The following is a 13,389-nucleotide window of genomic DNA, read 5'->3' as shown; positions in this document are numbered from 1 at the left end:
AGCAGCCATTTGCGACCGTTTGGCTGATAGTTTCGGCGGTACAAGATGGCGTCCCGTAGCACGAAGTGGGTGGCTTGGCGACGAAGGGCTCGAGGGCATGTAGACGTTGAAGAACTGCTAAGAATGTCAATGAGAGAGACAATCCACGGATCTTTTCTCTGTTCAGACGGCATGTCAGTAACAGCAAGCGTAGCAACCGGGCACTGTACGGATGAAAGTGGCGTTTCGTCGGATCGCATGGGCGAACGGGAGAGCGCATCTGCATCAGAATGTTGGCGCCCGGATCGATAAATGACGCGAATGTCAAATTCTTGGAGCCGAAGAGCCCAACGTCCGAGACGCCCCGACGGGTCTTTCAGTGACGCAAGCCAGCACAGCGCGTGGTGGTCTGTCACAACGTCGAACGGACGGCCATACAAGTAAGGGCGAAATTTGTTTAAGGCCCAAACTGTAGCCAAACATTCTTTTTCCGTGACAGAATAATTGGTTTCTGCCTTCGTGAGGGCACGACTCGCATATGCAACCACATATTCTGGAAAGCCAGGCTTCCGTTGTGCAAGGACGGCTCCAAGACCAACACCGCTGGCGTCGGTATGAACTTCAGTCGGTGCACTCGGGTCGTAGTGGCGTAGAACAGGCGGTGAGGTAAGCCGACGACGCAGAGTGGTGAAGGCTTGGTCACATGCCGGAGTCCAGTCGCGAAGGTCACCAGGGCCAGCCAGGAGCTTCGTCAGGGGAGCGATGATGCAGGCAAAATTGCGCACAAAGCGTCGAAAATAAGAGCACAGACCGACAAAACTTCGAAGCTCTTTCACTGTAGTTGGCCGCGGAAATTCTGCGACAGCACGAAGTTTGTCAGGGTCGGGAAGGACGCCGTCTTTGGACACGACATGGCCAAGTATGGTAAGCTGGCGGGCTCCGAAGCGGCACTTTTTCAAGTTAAGTTGAAGGCCGGCGGTGGTAAGGCAAGTAAGGACTTCGCGTAGACGAGAGAGGTGAGTGGTGAAATCAGGGGAGAAAACTACCACGTCGTCTAAATAACACAAGCAGGTCTTCCATTTGAGGCCTCGTAGAATATTGTCCATCATCCTTTCGAAAGTCGCGGGTGCATTGCAGAGACCGAATGGCATTACTGTAAACTCATACAGGCCATCAGGCGTAATGAAAGCTGTCTTCGAGCGGTCGGATTCATCCACTGGCACTTGCCAATAGCCCGATCGCAAGTCCAAAGAAGAAAAGAATTCGGCACCATGAAGACAATCCAGGGCGTCATCTATGCGTGGTAGAGGATAGACATCTTTTCGTGTAATCTTGTTGAGGCGACGATAGTCCACACAGAAACGAATCGAGCCATCTTTTTTCTTAATGAGTACTACAGGAGACGACCAAGGGCTGCAGGATGGCTTGATAACACCACGTTCAAGCATGTCTTCAACTTGCTCGGCAATGACACGACGCTCGGTGATATGACACGCGGTACGGACGCTGGCGTAATGGTGCGTGATGTCCCGTGTCAATGTGGTGAGAGACGGTACTTGTACGGCCTAATGATGCTTGGTTGCAGTCAAAAGAGACATGAAAAGAATTTAAAAGAGTAATAAGCCGCTCACGTTGCGTCGGCTCGAGGTCATCGGCAATAGAGCGACAAAAAACATCCGGTGGGACTCGGTTAGATGACACATGGGGCGTCAGTGCTGTTACGTTGGCAGTATCGACGTCGTCGGCCATGGGGAAATGCACAATAGCGTCAGCGTCCACAGACTCGATGGTACCAATAGTCTCGCCACAGTGCAAAGCCAAAGTGTACGAATTTGGGTTAGAAATCAGTATTTCTGCAGCCCCATGGTGAACCGTGAGGAGGGCGAAAGGCAACAATATAGGCTGGCGGCGAATGAAGACGGCAGCGGGTGAAAACATGACCGTCGCTTCGGCAAGCGATGCGCATGAAAAAGGGACAAATACCGCGCTGTGAGGGGGAAGGTCAGTATCTGAAGCTACACAGATCCCGGTAACATCATGAACTTGAAAGTCGTGAGATGGCAAATCGCACAGAACGGAGAACTGAACCTCAGCACGTGCACAGTCAATGACGGCGTGATGGCGCGACAGAAAATCCCAACCGAGAATCACATCGTGGGAGCAACAAGTTAGCACAAAGAAATCAATCGAATACAAAATGTCTCGAATCAGCACCCTGGCAGTGCACATAGCGACTGGCTGAACTTGTTGTGCACTGGCTGTTCTAAGCAATAGTACTGAAGGCATCATGGTCACTTTCCGTAATTGACGGCAAAGTTTCTCACTAATCACGGATACAGCAGCACCTGTATCGACGAGCGCAAGACATTTGATGCCATCAACAGACACTTCAATAACGTTAGCGGGGGAAAAACGAGGACTTGGATGTTCCGACGATGACGCAGTTCGTGCCTCAGGAACTACGGAAATCAGTTTTCCGCCTCAGTAGTAATGGCACTGGGCCTACGACGCATGGGTGAGAGTGAGCGCCGACGAGGTGAAGGCGAGCGACGAGTATTGTAGAACTGTGACTGCGGTGCTGGTATGTCATCAGCAGCGTAGACTTCCGGTGGTGGTCGCTGAGGCACACGGAATGGTCGGAAGCCGGAGCTGGGTGGTCGCGCGGTGCCCACGAAGGCCGGCAAGCGCCGGCGGCAGAAGCGCGCTACATGTCCCGGTGTACCACAGGCAAAGCATATTGGGCGGTTGTCAGGAGTGCGCCAAGGATTTGTGCCTTGCTGCTGTGCGCTGAAAAAGGGAGCCACCTGCTGGCGAGGCGAAGGCGGATGAGAGAACACCGGCTGGAGAGGCGCTGAAGGCGGAGGAGAGAATCCCGGCAGACGAGGCGCCCGTGCAGCGGCTTCAGCATACGTCAGAGGCCGGGAGCCGGCTGACACGGAGGTGGAAGAGCTTCGGTCACTTGCTCTTGAATTATCTGTCGGATCGCTGGAGCCAAATATTGAGAAGGCTTCTCCGTGGTCGGCAAAATCAAGAGCTGTCGCGCGACCTCCTCGCGCACAAATTCTTTTATTTGCGTCAGCAAAGTTGTGTGGTTGTCGCCAATAACCAATGCTGCTAACGAGTCTTCCGTAGGCGGTGGGCGCCGAGCTAAGATGCGTTGTTTCCGTAGCTCGTCAAAACTTTGGCACAAATTGATAACTTCGGCCACGGTACGCGGATCCTTCGCTAACAACATTTGAAATGCGTCCTCATCAATGCCTTTCATAATGTGTTTTATCTTGTCCTGTTCCGCCATTGACGGATTCACGCGCTTACACAGGTCAATGACACTCTTCGATGTAACTTGTGAACGTTTCACCGTGATGTTGCGCGCGCCCCCGTAAGCGTTGTTCTGCGCGAAGCTTGCGGACAGCGGGGCGCCCGAACACTTCTGTGAAACTTGTCTTGAATCTGCTCCACGTTGTGAAATCGTGTTCGTGGTTTCGGAACCAGAGGTTCGCGACGCCGGTTAAGTAAAACAGCACGTTGTGCAACTTGGTGACGTCGTCCCACTTGTTATGCTGGCTCACCCTTTCGTAAGATGACAACCAATCCTCCACGTCATGATCATCGGTGCCGCTAAAGATGGCAGGATCACGCTGGCGCAATGCACCGGAAACGATGACCGTCGGAGGCTGTGGTGCATCTTCCTGGGTGGTTTCGTCAGGCATGGTCGCAGCAGTCAGTAGCGTCCGGCTTCGGAGTTCCAGTTTTCCAGGTTACCCCGCACCTCCACCAAATGAAATGGGGTTTATTGCAGCTCGTCGGGGGATCGCAGGTAGCTCTAGTTCACGAGTCCTAGCGCTTCGCATCAACAGCCCGAGCTCGTGTCTCGCGCCGCAGCGGTGGCAGTCCGCACAGTGCCACATGCATATTGCCCACTACAACTACAGTGCCACAGGCATATTACCCACTACAATTTATTTATTTATGTATTTATTTATTTATTTATTTATTTACTAATACTGCATTTTACACGACAAGATAACACAGGATCAGGGAATCGGCTTCATGAATTAACTTGAACACAAGCAATACAGTATCAAAAAAATGTAATCACAAAAAACAAGAATCAATGTCACAGGTCGGAGAGCAGACTGAAGTAACGAAACACACGGTTAATTCGGTGACAAATTCGTCCTTAGTCTGTTCACGCGATGAGGCATCAAGGTCATTTCGAATCTGGCTGGTGTGGTGGAGGAAAGGAGAATTTATAGCCCAGTGAAGAATAATAGTTAAGGAATTGCTACACCTATTTGGTAGGGGATAGGGGTCAGTGAAAGTGATATGTGCTTTGGAGAGCGTTATTCCATGAACAATTCTGTGCAATGTAACTATACGGTGAGAGGTGCGTCTATGGGCAAGCGATACAAGAAATAACGAACTAGCTTGCAATGATGGGGAAAAATAACGATCATACTGTTTGCCAATAAATCTGATAGATTTATTTTGAATTTTCTGACGCTAAATTTTAACATTAGAATCGAGCGGTCATCAAGCGAGTGAGGTGATAATCGCCGCATGTTATTAGGGATTTATAAGCGGTTACATAGTTTTTTGGCACTCCGCAGGTTCGTTTTTCGATAGCCAAATTTTTGCAGCGCCTTTTTGTTAATTTGATCAATCTTGCTGTGCCATTTTAGATCGGCTGTGAATGTGACCCCAAGGTTTCTGAATTCACTCGTCAACAGACGCCAGTTGGGACGATTCATTAAAGTAAGTACGTAAACGGTAGTCGTTGTTATTTGTAAAAATCACTGAAACACTTTTTTAAAGCTTACATTTGCCATTGCTCGCTTGATGCACGAGACCGAGAAATGTTTTTTCTGTAATTTGTCTTGTGTATTGTATTTCAGCAGAGAAAACAGTGATCAGCATTATACTTACTTTAAGAACATGGTCGCAGTAACTTGAACGATGTCATTCATAAAGGCAATAAGGAGCAGAGAAGGCAGGACCGAACCCTGTGGCAGACCAGACGTAACAGTTAACCGCATTTTTTAAGTGCTACGAACTGCGTGATGCGTTTTCTCGAGCTGCGATTGCGGAGAAAAAAACGAGACCGTTCGCGGAGTGCCAGTGCTCGACGGGTTTGCCAGTTCCGCATTTTCTATTCTCGCGTTATCTCCACGCCCCCTCTCCTGCTCATCCGTAGTTTTCACTCGCGAGCAACGAGCGCCCAGAGTCGCGGCGCGGAGGAAAGTGACCGAAGAAAGAGCGCTGGAAAACCTTCTCTCCGGACCGGTCCGTTCTGAAGGGTCGCGCAACGCTCGCAACGGGAAGTCGCCAGCTGAGCAGGCGTCGCCTCTCGCTGTGCCATCGCCTCGACGGCCGGCTCATAAGCGCTGCGAACGCCCTATCGCCTCGGCTTGCGATTCATCCGCCATGGCGCAGGCAGATAGGATCGGATAAGCGACCGGAGAACAGTGCTGCTCCCCTCGGCTTTATCGCTACCAGCAGGCCGACGATAGAAGCCGGCTCCCGCTCGGCGAGCGATGCGTGCTCGTGGCACGTGAGCGTGCGAGACTGGCGGCGCGGCTGATCGCGGCGCGTCTCTCTGTCGTCATCGCCAGCTGTTCGCGGGGTGAGGCGACGCGCTTTCCGCTAGGGCGTCGCGCGCGCGTAGTCAGCGTAGTCGGGGCGAGCGCCACAGCAGCCAGGCACCCTCGCACGCGGGCCCGCGTCACGTGCGGGCATCAGTCTGTGATGACGGTGTCGTTCTCCTGCGAGCGGGCTAGATGACGACGATGGACCCACCGTCCCCTCCCAAGGATCCCGTGCGGCTGGGTCCCGTCCTGGAGGAAAGCGTCGCCTGCTGCTCTTCGGCATCGGTGGTGCTGGCGCCTCCGTGCGATGCCGAGAGCCGCCACCTGAGCTGGCGCGAGCGATGGGTGCCCTTCTTCCGGGGCCTGGGCCTCGAGTCCGTGCTCTTTCTCTACACCGTCACGTTCGCCATGCGCTTCGTGGTCACCCAGCAGCTCTTCATGGCCAAGGCGTGCCTGTCGGCCTACCCCGACGACGTGTGCGCCACGCTGAGCCAGCAGAACGCCACCGTGCGCGACGCGGTCACCCGCAACGCGAACGTGCACAACCTGCTGCTGGTGCTCGCCGAGTTCGTGCCCGCCGCGGTGGTGTCCGTGTTCCTCAGCTCGTGGTGCGACAAGCACGGCAACCGCATCCCCTTGCTGCTGAACCTGTGCGGCGCGTTCGCGCTGGACGCCGGCACCATAGTCACCGTGCTGGTCTTTTCGGCGCCCATGTACGTGAACGTCGTCCTCGGGCTGGTGTGCGGCATGACCGGCGGCCTGGTCTGCATGACGGCCATCGTCGAGAGCAACGCGTCGCGCTCCTCGCGCGAGGACATGCGTGCCGTCAAGTTCCTCGTCGTCATGAGCGCCCTGCTGGTCGGCGTCCAGTTGGGACAGCTCATCTCGGGCGAACTGTTCAGCGCGGGCGGGTACCTGCCCGTGTACTGCGTCTCCCTCGGCATAGTACTGAGCAGCATACTGCTGGTGCTGGTGTTCAACGCCGGCACCTCGTCGTCGACGTCGCGCCTGCGCGACATGCTCAAGGACTTGCGGATGCACAACTTCAAAGAGGGTTTCGACGCGGCCTTCGGCTGGAGACCGCACGGACTCAGGCACCGGCTCGTGCTGCTCGCCCTCTCCCTCGGCGTCATACTCTTCAACGCTGAAAGTCAGTACCTCCCCTTCTCTCTCTCTCTCCCGTGGAACCTTCACGTAGCAGTCTGCACACTGTAGTATGGTTCTTACGAATAGGCTGCTGCCGATCGTGACCAGCCGCAGTGGCAATTGGCAGCTGTGGCAGCTGTGCTGGTAAAGCTCCAGGTCACGGGTCCGATCCAGACCGTGGCGGCCGAATTTCAATGTGGGCGATGCGCAAACGCGTTCGTGTACCGTTCATTGGGTGCACGTTCGCATACATGCAATACATACATGCCCCGCGTACCGCGACGAGAGACAATTTTTTGAGCACCAAATGGACATGATTTGCCACGAACCGTTAACGTTACCGAGCATCTTAGGTCCAATGCCCGGCCCTTCAAAACAGCGACGGGTTTCGGATTTATTGTTCAATTACCTGACAGAAATTGGTCAAATAGGAAAGCTTTAAAAATTGCATCCTTCCTATACAAAAGCTTAAATTTACCCGCCATGTCACCTGTAATTATTAGTATCAGGTCCACTCGGACATTTCATATTTACTTTTATCCTTTTTTTTCTCCAACTCTTTTCTGGAATCTTTTAATCCCATTCCCCATCCCTATACAGAGTAGCATGCCAGCAGTTATATACGCGCCGGCAAAATTCTCTGTTTTTCCAATAAAGAGCCCTCTCTCTCTCATGCAATACGCAGAAACGCTTTTCTGAGACAACCACTGGGCCGCTTTTAATGAAGTTTATTGCATTTGAGAAGAAAAATGTAATTCTAGTTACTGTTGCAAGCGAAATTCTGATTTAGGTACTGGATTGTTTACAAGAATTTTTTTGAAAATCGGTAACTTAGAAAAATATAGAAGCAAGAAGTTTAGAAATTCTCAGGTCTGCACCGAGGACAGATAACGCAGTTATGTATAATGCATCTGTTAGAGCCTCGAAAGCGGACATATTTGATGCACCAATTTATATTTTTCGTGAGTTTGTTACACTGTTTACGAAGGTCTTGCAAAAGTCCGAATTGCATACTAATGATACGCTTGAGACCCATGTTTAATACATCAACTTTTTCCGATTTAGATGTACTATGAGATGCAGTTTGGAGAATTATGATATCACGTTTCATTGCTGAGTTAAAGCTGTAAACACGATAGTTTCGTTTTCAGAGAATTTGCGATTTTCATCAATTTTTATTAAATAATTGACATAAAGTCATATTTGGCTACTAACGCTCTCTAGATTTTAAGTTTTTCTTTAAACGCAATAAACGTCATCAGATTTGGTGAAGTGGTCGCCGATAAAAGCAATTTCTCATCTCCCATGTATTTAGATAGGAACGACGAGCCTCGGAGATAAAGCTTCTTCTAATCGTTCTTCCCTGCAACCATTGCACCAGGTTTGATGAGGTTTGTTGCCTTCACAAGAAAAACTTAGTCTAGTGACTGTTGGTAGTGAAATTTCGATCTAGGCCGTCAATTTCTGAAAGTCGCAAATTTTTCGAGGTCGAAACTATCAAGTTTACAGCTTTGTATAAAGCGATATCACTATTTTGTAAATAGTACCTAATAGTACATCTAAAGCGGCAAACATTTATGTATTTACATGGCCTTCACGTAGACCACTAATGTGTGAGTAGAACTTTTGGAAAATCCTTGTAAACCTTGAAAAATCACATAAGATGTAAATTGTACATCAAATTTGTCCCCTTAGGATGCTCTAACGGATGCAGTGTACAATAGTGCGATATCTGTTCTTGGTGCAGAGCTATGAATTCGTAAACTTCTTGCTTCTATTTTTTCTAACTTACCAATTTTTCAAAAATTTAAGGGAATTGAAGTCCTAAATCAAAATTCCGCTTCAAACAGTCTCTAGAATTTAAGTTTTTCTTTCAAGCGCAACTAAGTTAATCAAAATCGTTCAAGTGGTTATCTCATAAAATTGTTTCTGCATTTTACATGTATTTGAACAGGCGGCATCGGAGTTGGGCCCGTGCCAAAGCTTCCTCTTTGCAATCCCAGTCGGTCGGAATCAGCCCGGAGACCGCCACTGCAGTGTGCCCCATACCCACATCGGGGTTTTTAGCACATGAAACCCCAGAGTTTAATGAAATGTATTTTTATCTTTCTTTTTTTTTACCAATCATGTCAGCGAATAGGCGACTACAAGTTTAGAGCCGTGGTTCTGTTTACAAAAAGCCGGTGTGAAACGAAACACATGCCCGGATAAGCTGGCATGAGCAACGAGCTTCACATTTCTATCCTGCAAATACTGGACCGGTGCTTTCGCCGCTCAGTTAAGACGAAAAAGGAGGAATATGGCTCGCGAAGTTTGACGTGGGGCTTCTTCACAGGTGGCAGAGGCGGGGTGTGTGTCTACTGGATTGGATTGAATTGGAGCAAACTTTATTTGTGCCTGCAGTCTACTCCTGGAAACGATGGCGCAGCAGACGACGCTCGCTCTGGAAAAGCACACTGTGCGCGGGCGCGGCCGCAGGAACACAGATGAAGTCGCTTCGCGCCCTCATAACCCGCTGATATGCCACGCGGTCTACGTGTAGTTTACGGTATGCGGTTAGCAGTCTCAGTCAAAGGTGCATGCATTTAATGCGGCCCACACTTTCTCGTTTAGCAGCGAAATTGCTGCAGCCGTAAAGAGTGTGGACACGTATGTTCGGTCCACTTGCAACCTTACACGTCGTGATCGCGCAGCTGAGAGAAGAAACAGAGAAAATTATGGGACAGATGCCACGAGCTTGGTTATCCGCGCTAAAAAGGAGGCCTAATTATTAAAGCAAACCTCTAGCAATGCCAAATCACGAGTCGAAGCGAGAGAAGAGAAAATTTCAGTGAGCCACAGCCTGAATAAAGCCCTTGGCGAAACATTTTCTTGGAGACCACTACTAAGTCTTTTCCGAAATGGCACAAATCCGGACCGCTTGGCGTTACTACCTCATCATGGAATAGAAATTTGGTGTTAACGTTTTTTTTCCATCGTTTTTCGTCGTTTTATTGTCGATATCTATCCATAATCGTCTAGAAGCAGCAAATTAGTGCATACGCTTTGGGAGATTCACTTGCGCCAGGCAGCATAAGTATGTTTGTAATAGTTAGAGCAATACATTGCGTAGTGATTGTACATTCAACCCTTTTTCTTGCGTTTCATTAGGTCGCAGGTATATGACATTCAATAATTTATTCGACTACTGTTGTGCTTAGCGCTAACGTTTCAATACATTTCTAGCCTCGAAGAATTTAACTGAAATACGTTAGCTATTTCAGAAGAAACGTCGGGTGAATAAATCGCAGATGGAAAAACAAAATGCACTTGGTCCAAGAAAGGCCGGCATGACGCTGCCAAGAAAGAGCCAGCTGCAGTGCCGAGCTACTAATCAGTAGATGATAATGTGGAACGCGACAAGAACTATTCACCAAGACCAACCTCATCGCGTGAAAAGAGCACACGGCTGAACTCGCCCTCAGCTCCACATCCGGACGGAAACAGTCATGCGCACTGCGGTGTCTTGAATGCGCCGCGTAGTTGAGCTTTTTGAGGCAGTGAATGTGAATTTTGTTGCTCGCTCGATTGCTATGGTTACTGTGGAAGTTATTCGCCCAGATCAAGTGCAAAGTACTCGCTAATATATCGATCGCACTGTCGGCGTCGCTGTACAGATTGCGGTTGTGGTCATAGTCACGGTCACATTGTAGCCGGGAAATCCACCTGGAGATCGCACTTATATACCACGCTCCGTAGCGCGTTCTCCGGTGCTCTGTGTACTGCAAGAAGGAAAAGTAGAAACGAGAATTCGGCTCGATATCATGCAGCACATTATCTAAAGAGAATGTCCTTTTCCCCATATCCAACAATCCCATAATAAACTACGTAATCGCCATATGTTATTGTAATCATATGGTACATGCCCCGTATGAAATATGGAAACGTGCGAATTTTTATGCGGGGAAACCGTGTATTTATATATTGGATACGGAGCCTATAGCATGAGATATTCGCCATGTGACGTATGAAAAGATACGAGTTTTTATGCGTGATTAGTGGATATTGCGAGTAAGGGTTTTTCTTCCCGTATGGCTGCACTGTGAAGCGAAATAAAGCCACAGAGAAAATTAACGTTTTTATTTTTTACTGGAATGTCAAAATAAATGTACCGGAGGGTTAAATTTCCGAAAAGGACACGTTCATCATTTCGGCCTACAACAGCGCACAAAAATCTGGACGGATTGGAAGAACGACACCGTCTGTCCAGGTTTTCGTGCGCTCTTGTATGCCGAAATGACAAATTACCAACTATCCCAAATCGCAGTTTTATCGGCGTAGTCACGGCGGATAGAGAAATCGTTGCGATGAAAACCCGACGAAAGTGGAAGAAGCCATGGTTCTCCCTGCAGCGGCAACTGAACCGACGACCTTCGCATGCAGCGTGAAGTGCTCTATATGTCAACAGCTGTGGCGTCCACTTTAATTTGTTTTATTATACATTTCAAGAAAGGCACAAGTGCCTAAGGCGCCGAAACACGCGACGTGGGCTCCTGTACCTGAATTGTACCCAAATGCACAGCAGATAGCAAGGTTCACATCCAGCAAGTCCGTAGCACAGTGCTACAATTTTTTAGAACAGCACTGTCACGCATATGTGTTCATACACTGTATGTATTGTAATGATAAACATACCAAACAATAGCCAATCGCTGACATTTTATGCGCGCGTACTTGCAACCTGACTTGATATGGGCCAATGCCATTTGCGGCCATGGCGGCAGATGTGAAACATCCATTAAGCCGCAGGTGTCACGTGCAAGTGTAACTTTTTAAATATTTTGAGTAACAATATCAGGTGTATATGCTTTATACGGGGAAAAATACATTCTTTTTCCAGAGACATTCTTTTTCACTGCACTTTTTGGCGGAGCAGTAAACGTGAAGTGAAACAGCTATTATATACACTATATATATGTATATACTATTTATACATATTCCTACACCGTAGTTTATCGAAATTGGTGCTAGGCACAGAGATATATCAAATATCTGTGCTTCTTGCACGGGCTGACTTCAATGTGTGCGCTACAGCATACCCCTGGAGTTACTAATCGAAGATTGAGTTGTGAAATTTTGTTTTTCAACCTATTGGCAATTATCGCACAATTTATAACGTCTTCTATATACTGCTGTAAATCTGGCTTAGCAAAAGTTGTCCTTCTGTCTCAAATCACATATTTTAAAAAACAGCAGGCAGTCTTCGGTGATTCATATTCTACAAACGCACGTCATTACAAACACACGTCAGGTCAATAACAAATATTGCACCCGGTGTCGTTAAATTTGTGCACCACCTGTGCTAAGCCGATTTTTGGCTGTGCTGCTTTTGCTGTATATCGCATGGTCAGGCAGTGTGAACGACCGATTTCCGCATAGAAATCCAATTTTCAAAAGTCTTCCAGCATGTTTTGACAGAAGCTTGTGTAGCTGAGATTTATCAGTCAGTCGTAAAAAAAAAACGTTCACCACAAACAAGATATCGTCATATTTAAGCTATTATTTTTCTGTTATTGTTCTTGACGGCGTTCATCCTTACTTTTGACTATGTCTTACAGCATATTTAACAGCACCTTAAGAAAGAAAAAGAAAAGACATGTTGCTTAATGAGCACATTTTCCGAAGAACTTCAGTTTGGCCTAGTTGGTGTTTACTGCATGTCATATTGACCGCAAATAGACTTTCCTGTGCACCACTTTTTAAGGAGATAAAGATTCTGGGGAGAAGCCAGGACCAGACTGCACGCGAACTAATGTAGGCTTGTCACACAAAAAAGAAAGGCCAAGACTGTGTTAGTGACACTTCCATTAGGTTGTTTCAATCGGAGATAGATTTTTTTTTATAATTGGTTGCCCCGCCAGGCGGATGAGTGTTCTCGTTTGCTGCGTTCTGCGCATGTTCTATTTGCCTACGTGTGCCCACGGGTAACCGCGAATAAACCAGTTGAAGGTTACCGCCCGCGTTGTTTTTGTGTTCTCTTCCGCTGTGCCCGTCTTTATTTGCGGTCAATATTATTTGCGCATATTTTAAGAACATTTCAAGCAATGTTCGTCAGCTTTCGTTCTATTCTGACCAGATGCACTGGGATGAATAAGTGGGACAGCAACAACACAGCGCAGGCAAACGCTGCGGCGGCCACTTCGGTGCTGACGTCATCACACGACGGTCGGCGCTTGCAGTGTTTCCGATCTTTTGTTGCCGGGGGTGCGCGCTTCCATTTTTTTTCTTTTTCGGCACGTCGCTTCCTATCGTTTTGCCGACCTTGTAGCACAATCTAGGAGGCCGATATGTGCCTCGCCGTTCAAACGTATGCGCGAGCGTCGACATTGTCGTGATAGCGGTGTCCCGGCATTGATAAGTTCCGGGGAAAACAAAAGGCAGGATGCTCAGGGCCGGCGTGCTTCTACAGGCTGTCATTTCTTTGTCGGCGCTGCGGCGGTCTCGAATTAGTTCATTAGTGTGCGAGAAAATAACGTAGTTGCCTCCTAATTTGCTCGATGAAGGTAAACTCAATATCGAGCGAATCGTCACTTTATGAAGCGTGAGAAAAATCATCCGCGTGCAAAGCGAAATGAACGGGATACTCTAATTAAGGGAACCGGAGCTTGCTCGAATTACGTTAATATTGTTCGACTGAGTG

At 48.5% G+C, this 13,389-nt stretch overlaps 1 protein-coding gene across 2 annotated transcripts in view; it reads left to right on the top strand.

Moving 5' to 3' along the window:
• Nucleotides 1–5,262: 5,262 nt before the first annotated feature.
• LOC126517593 (lysosomal proton-coupled steroid conjugate and bile acid symporter SLC46A3-like) overlaps nucleotides 5,263–13,389 on the top strand; it is a 101,640-nt gene continuing 93,513 nt past the window's right edge. Inside the window, exon 1 of one of the 2 annotated variants that reach the window (XM_055064363.2) lies at nucleotides 5,263–6,714. In XM_055064363.2, the coding sequence (XP_054920338.1) occupies nucleotides 5,757–6,714 (958 nt within the window). In that variant the 5' untranslated portion in view covers nucleotides 5,263–5,756. The remainder of the gene's footprint in view (nucleotides 6,715–13,389) is intronic. The other variant, XM_050167358.3, reaches the window with a different exon arrangement.

This window comes from Dermacentor andersoni, chromosome 11 (assembly GCF_023375885.2).
Source record: "Dermacentor andersoni chromosome 11, qqDerAnde1_hic_scaffold, whole genome shotgun sequence".
NCBI classification, from domain to species: domain Eukaryota; kingdom Metazoa; phylum Arthropoda; class Arachnida; order Ixodida; family Ixodidae; genus Dermacentor; species Dermacentor andersoni.
Note: the sequence above shows the minus strand (reverse complement) of the source record. Positions and strands in the feature narration are given on the sequence as shown.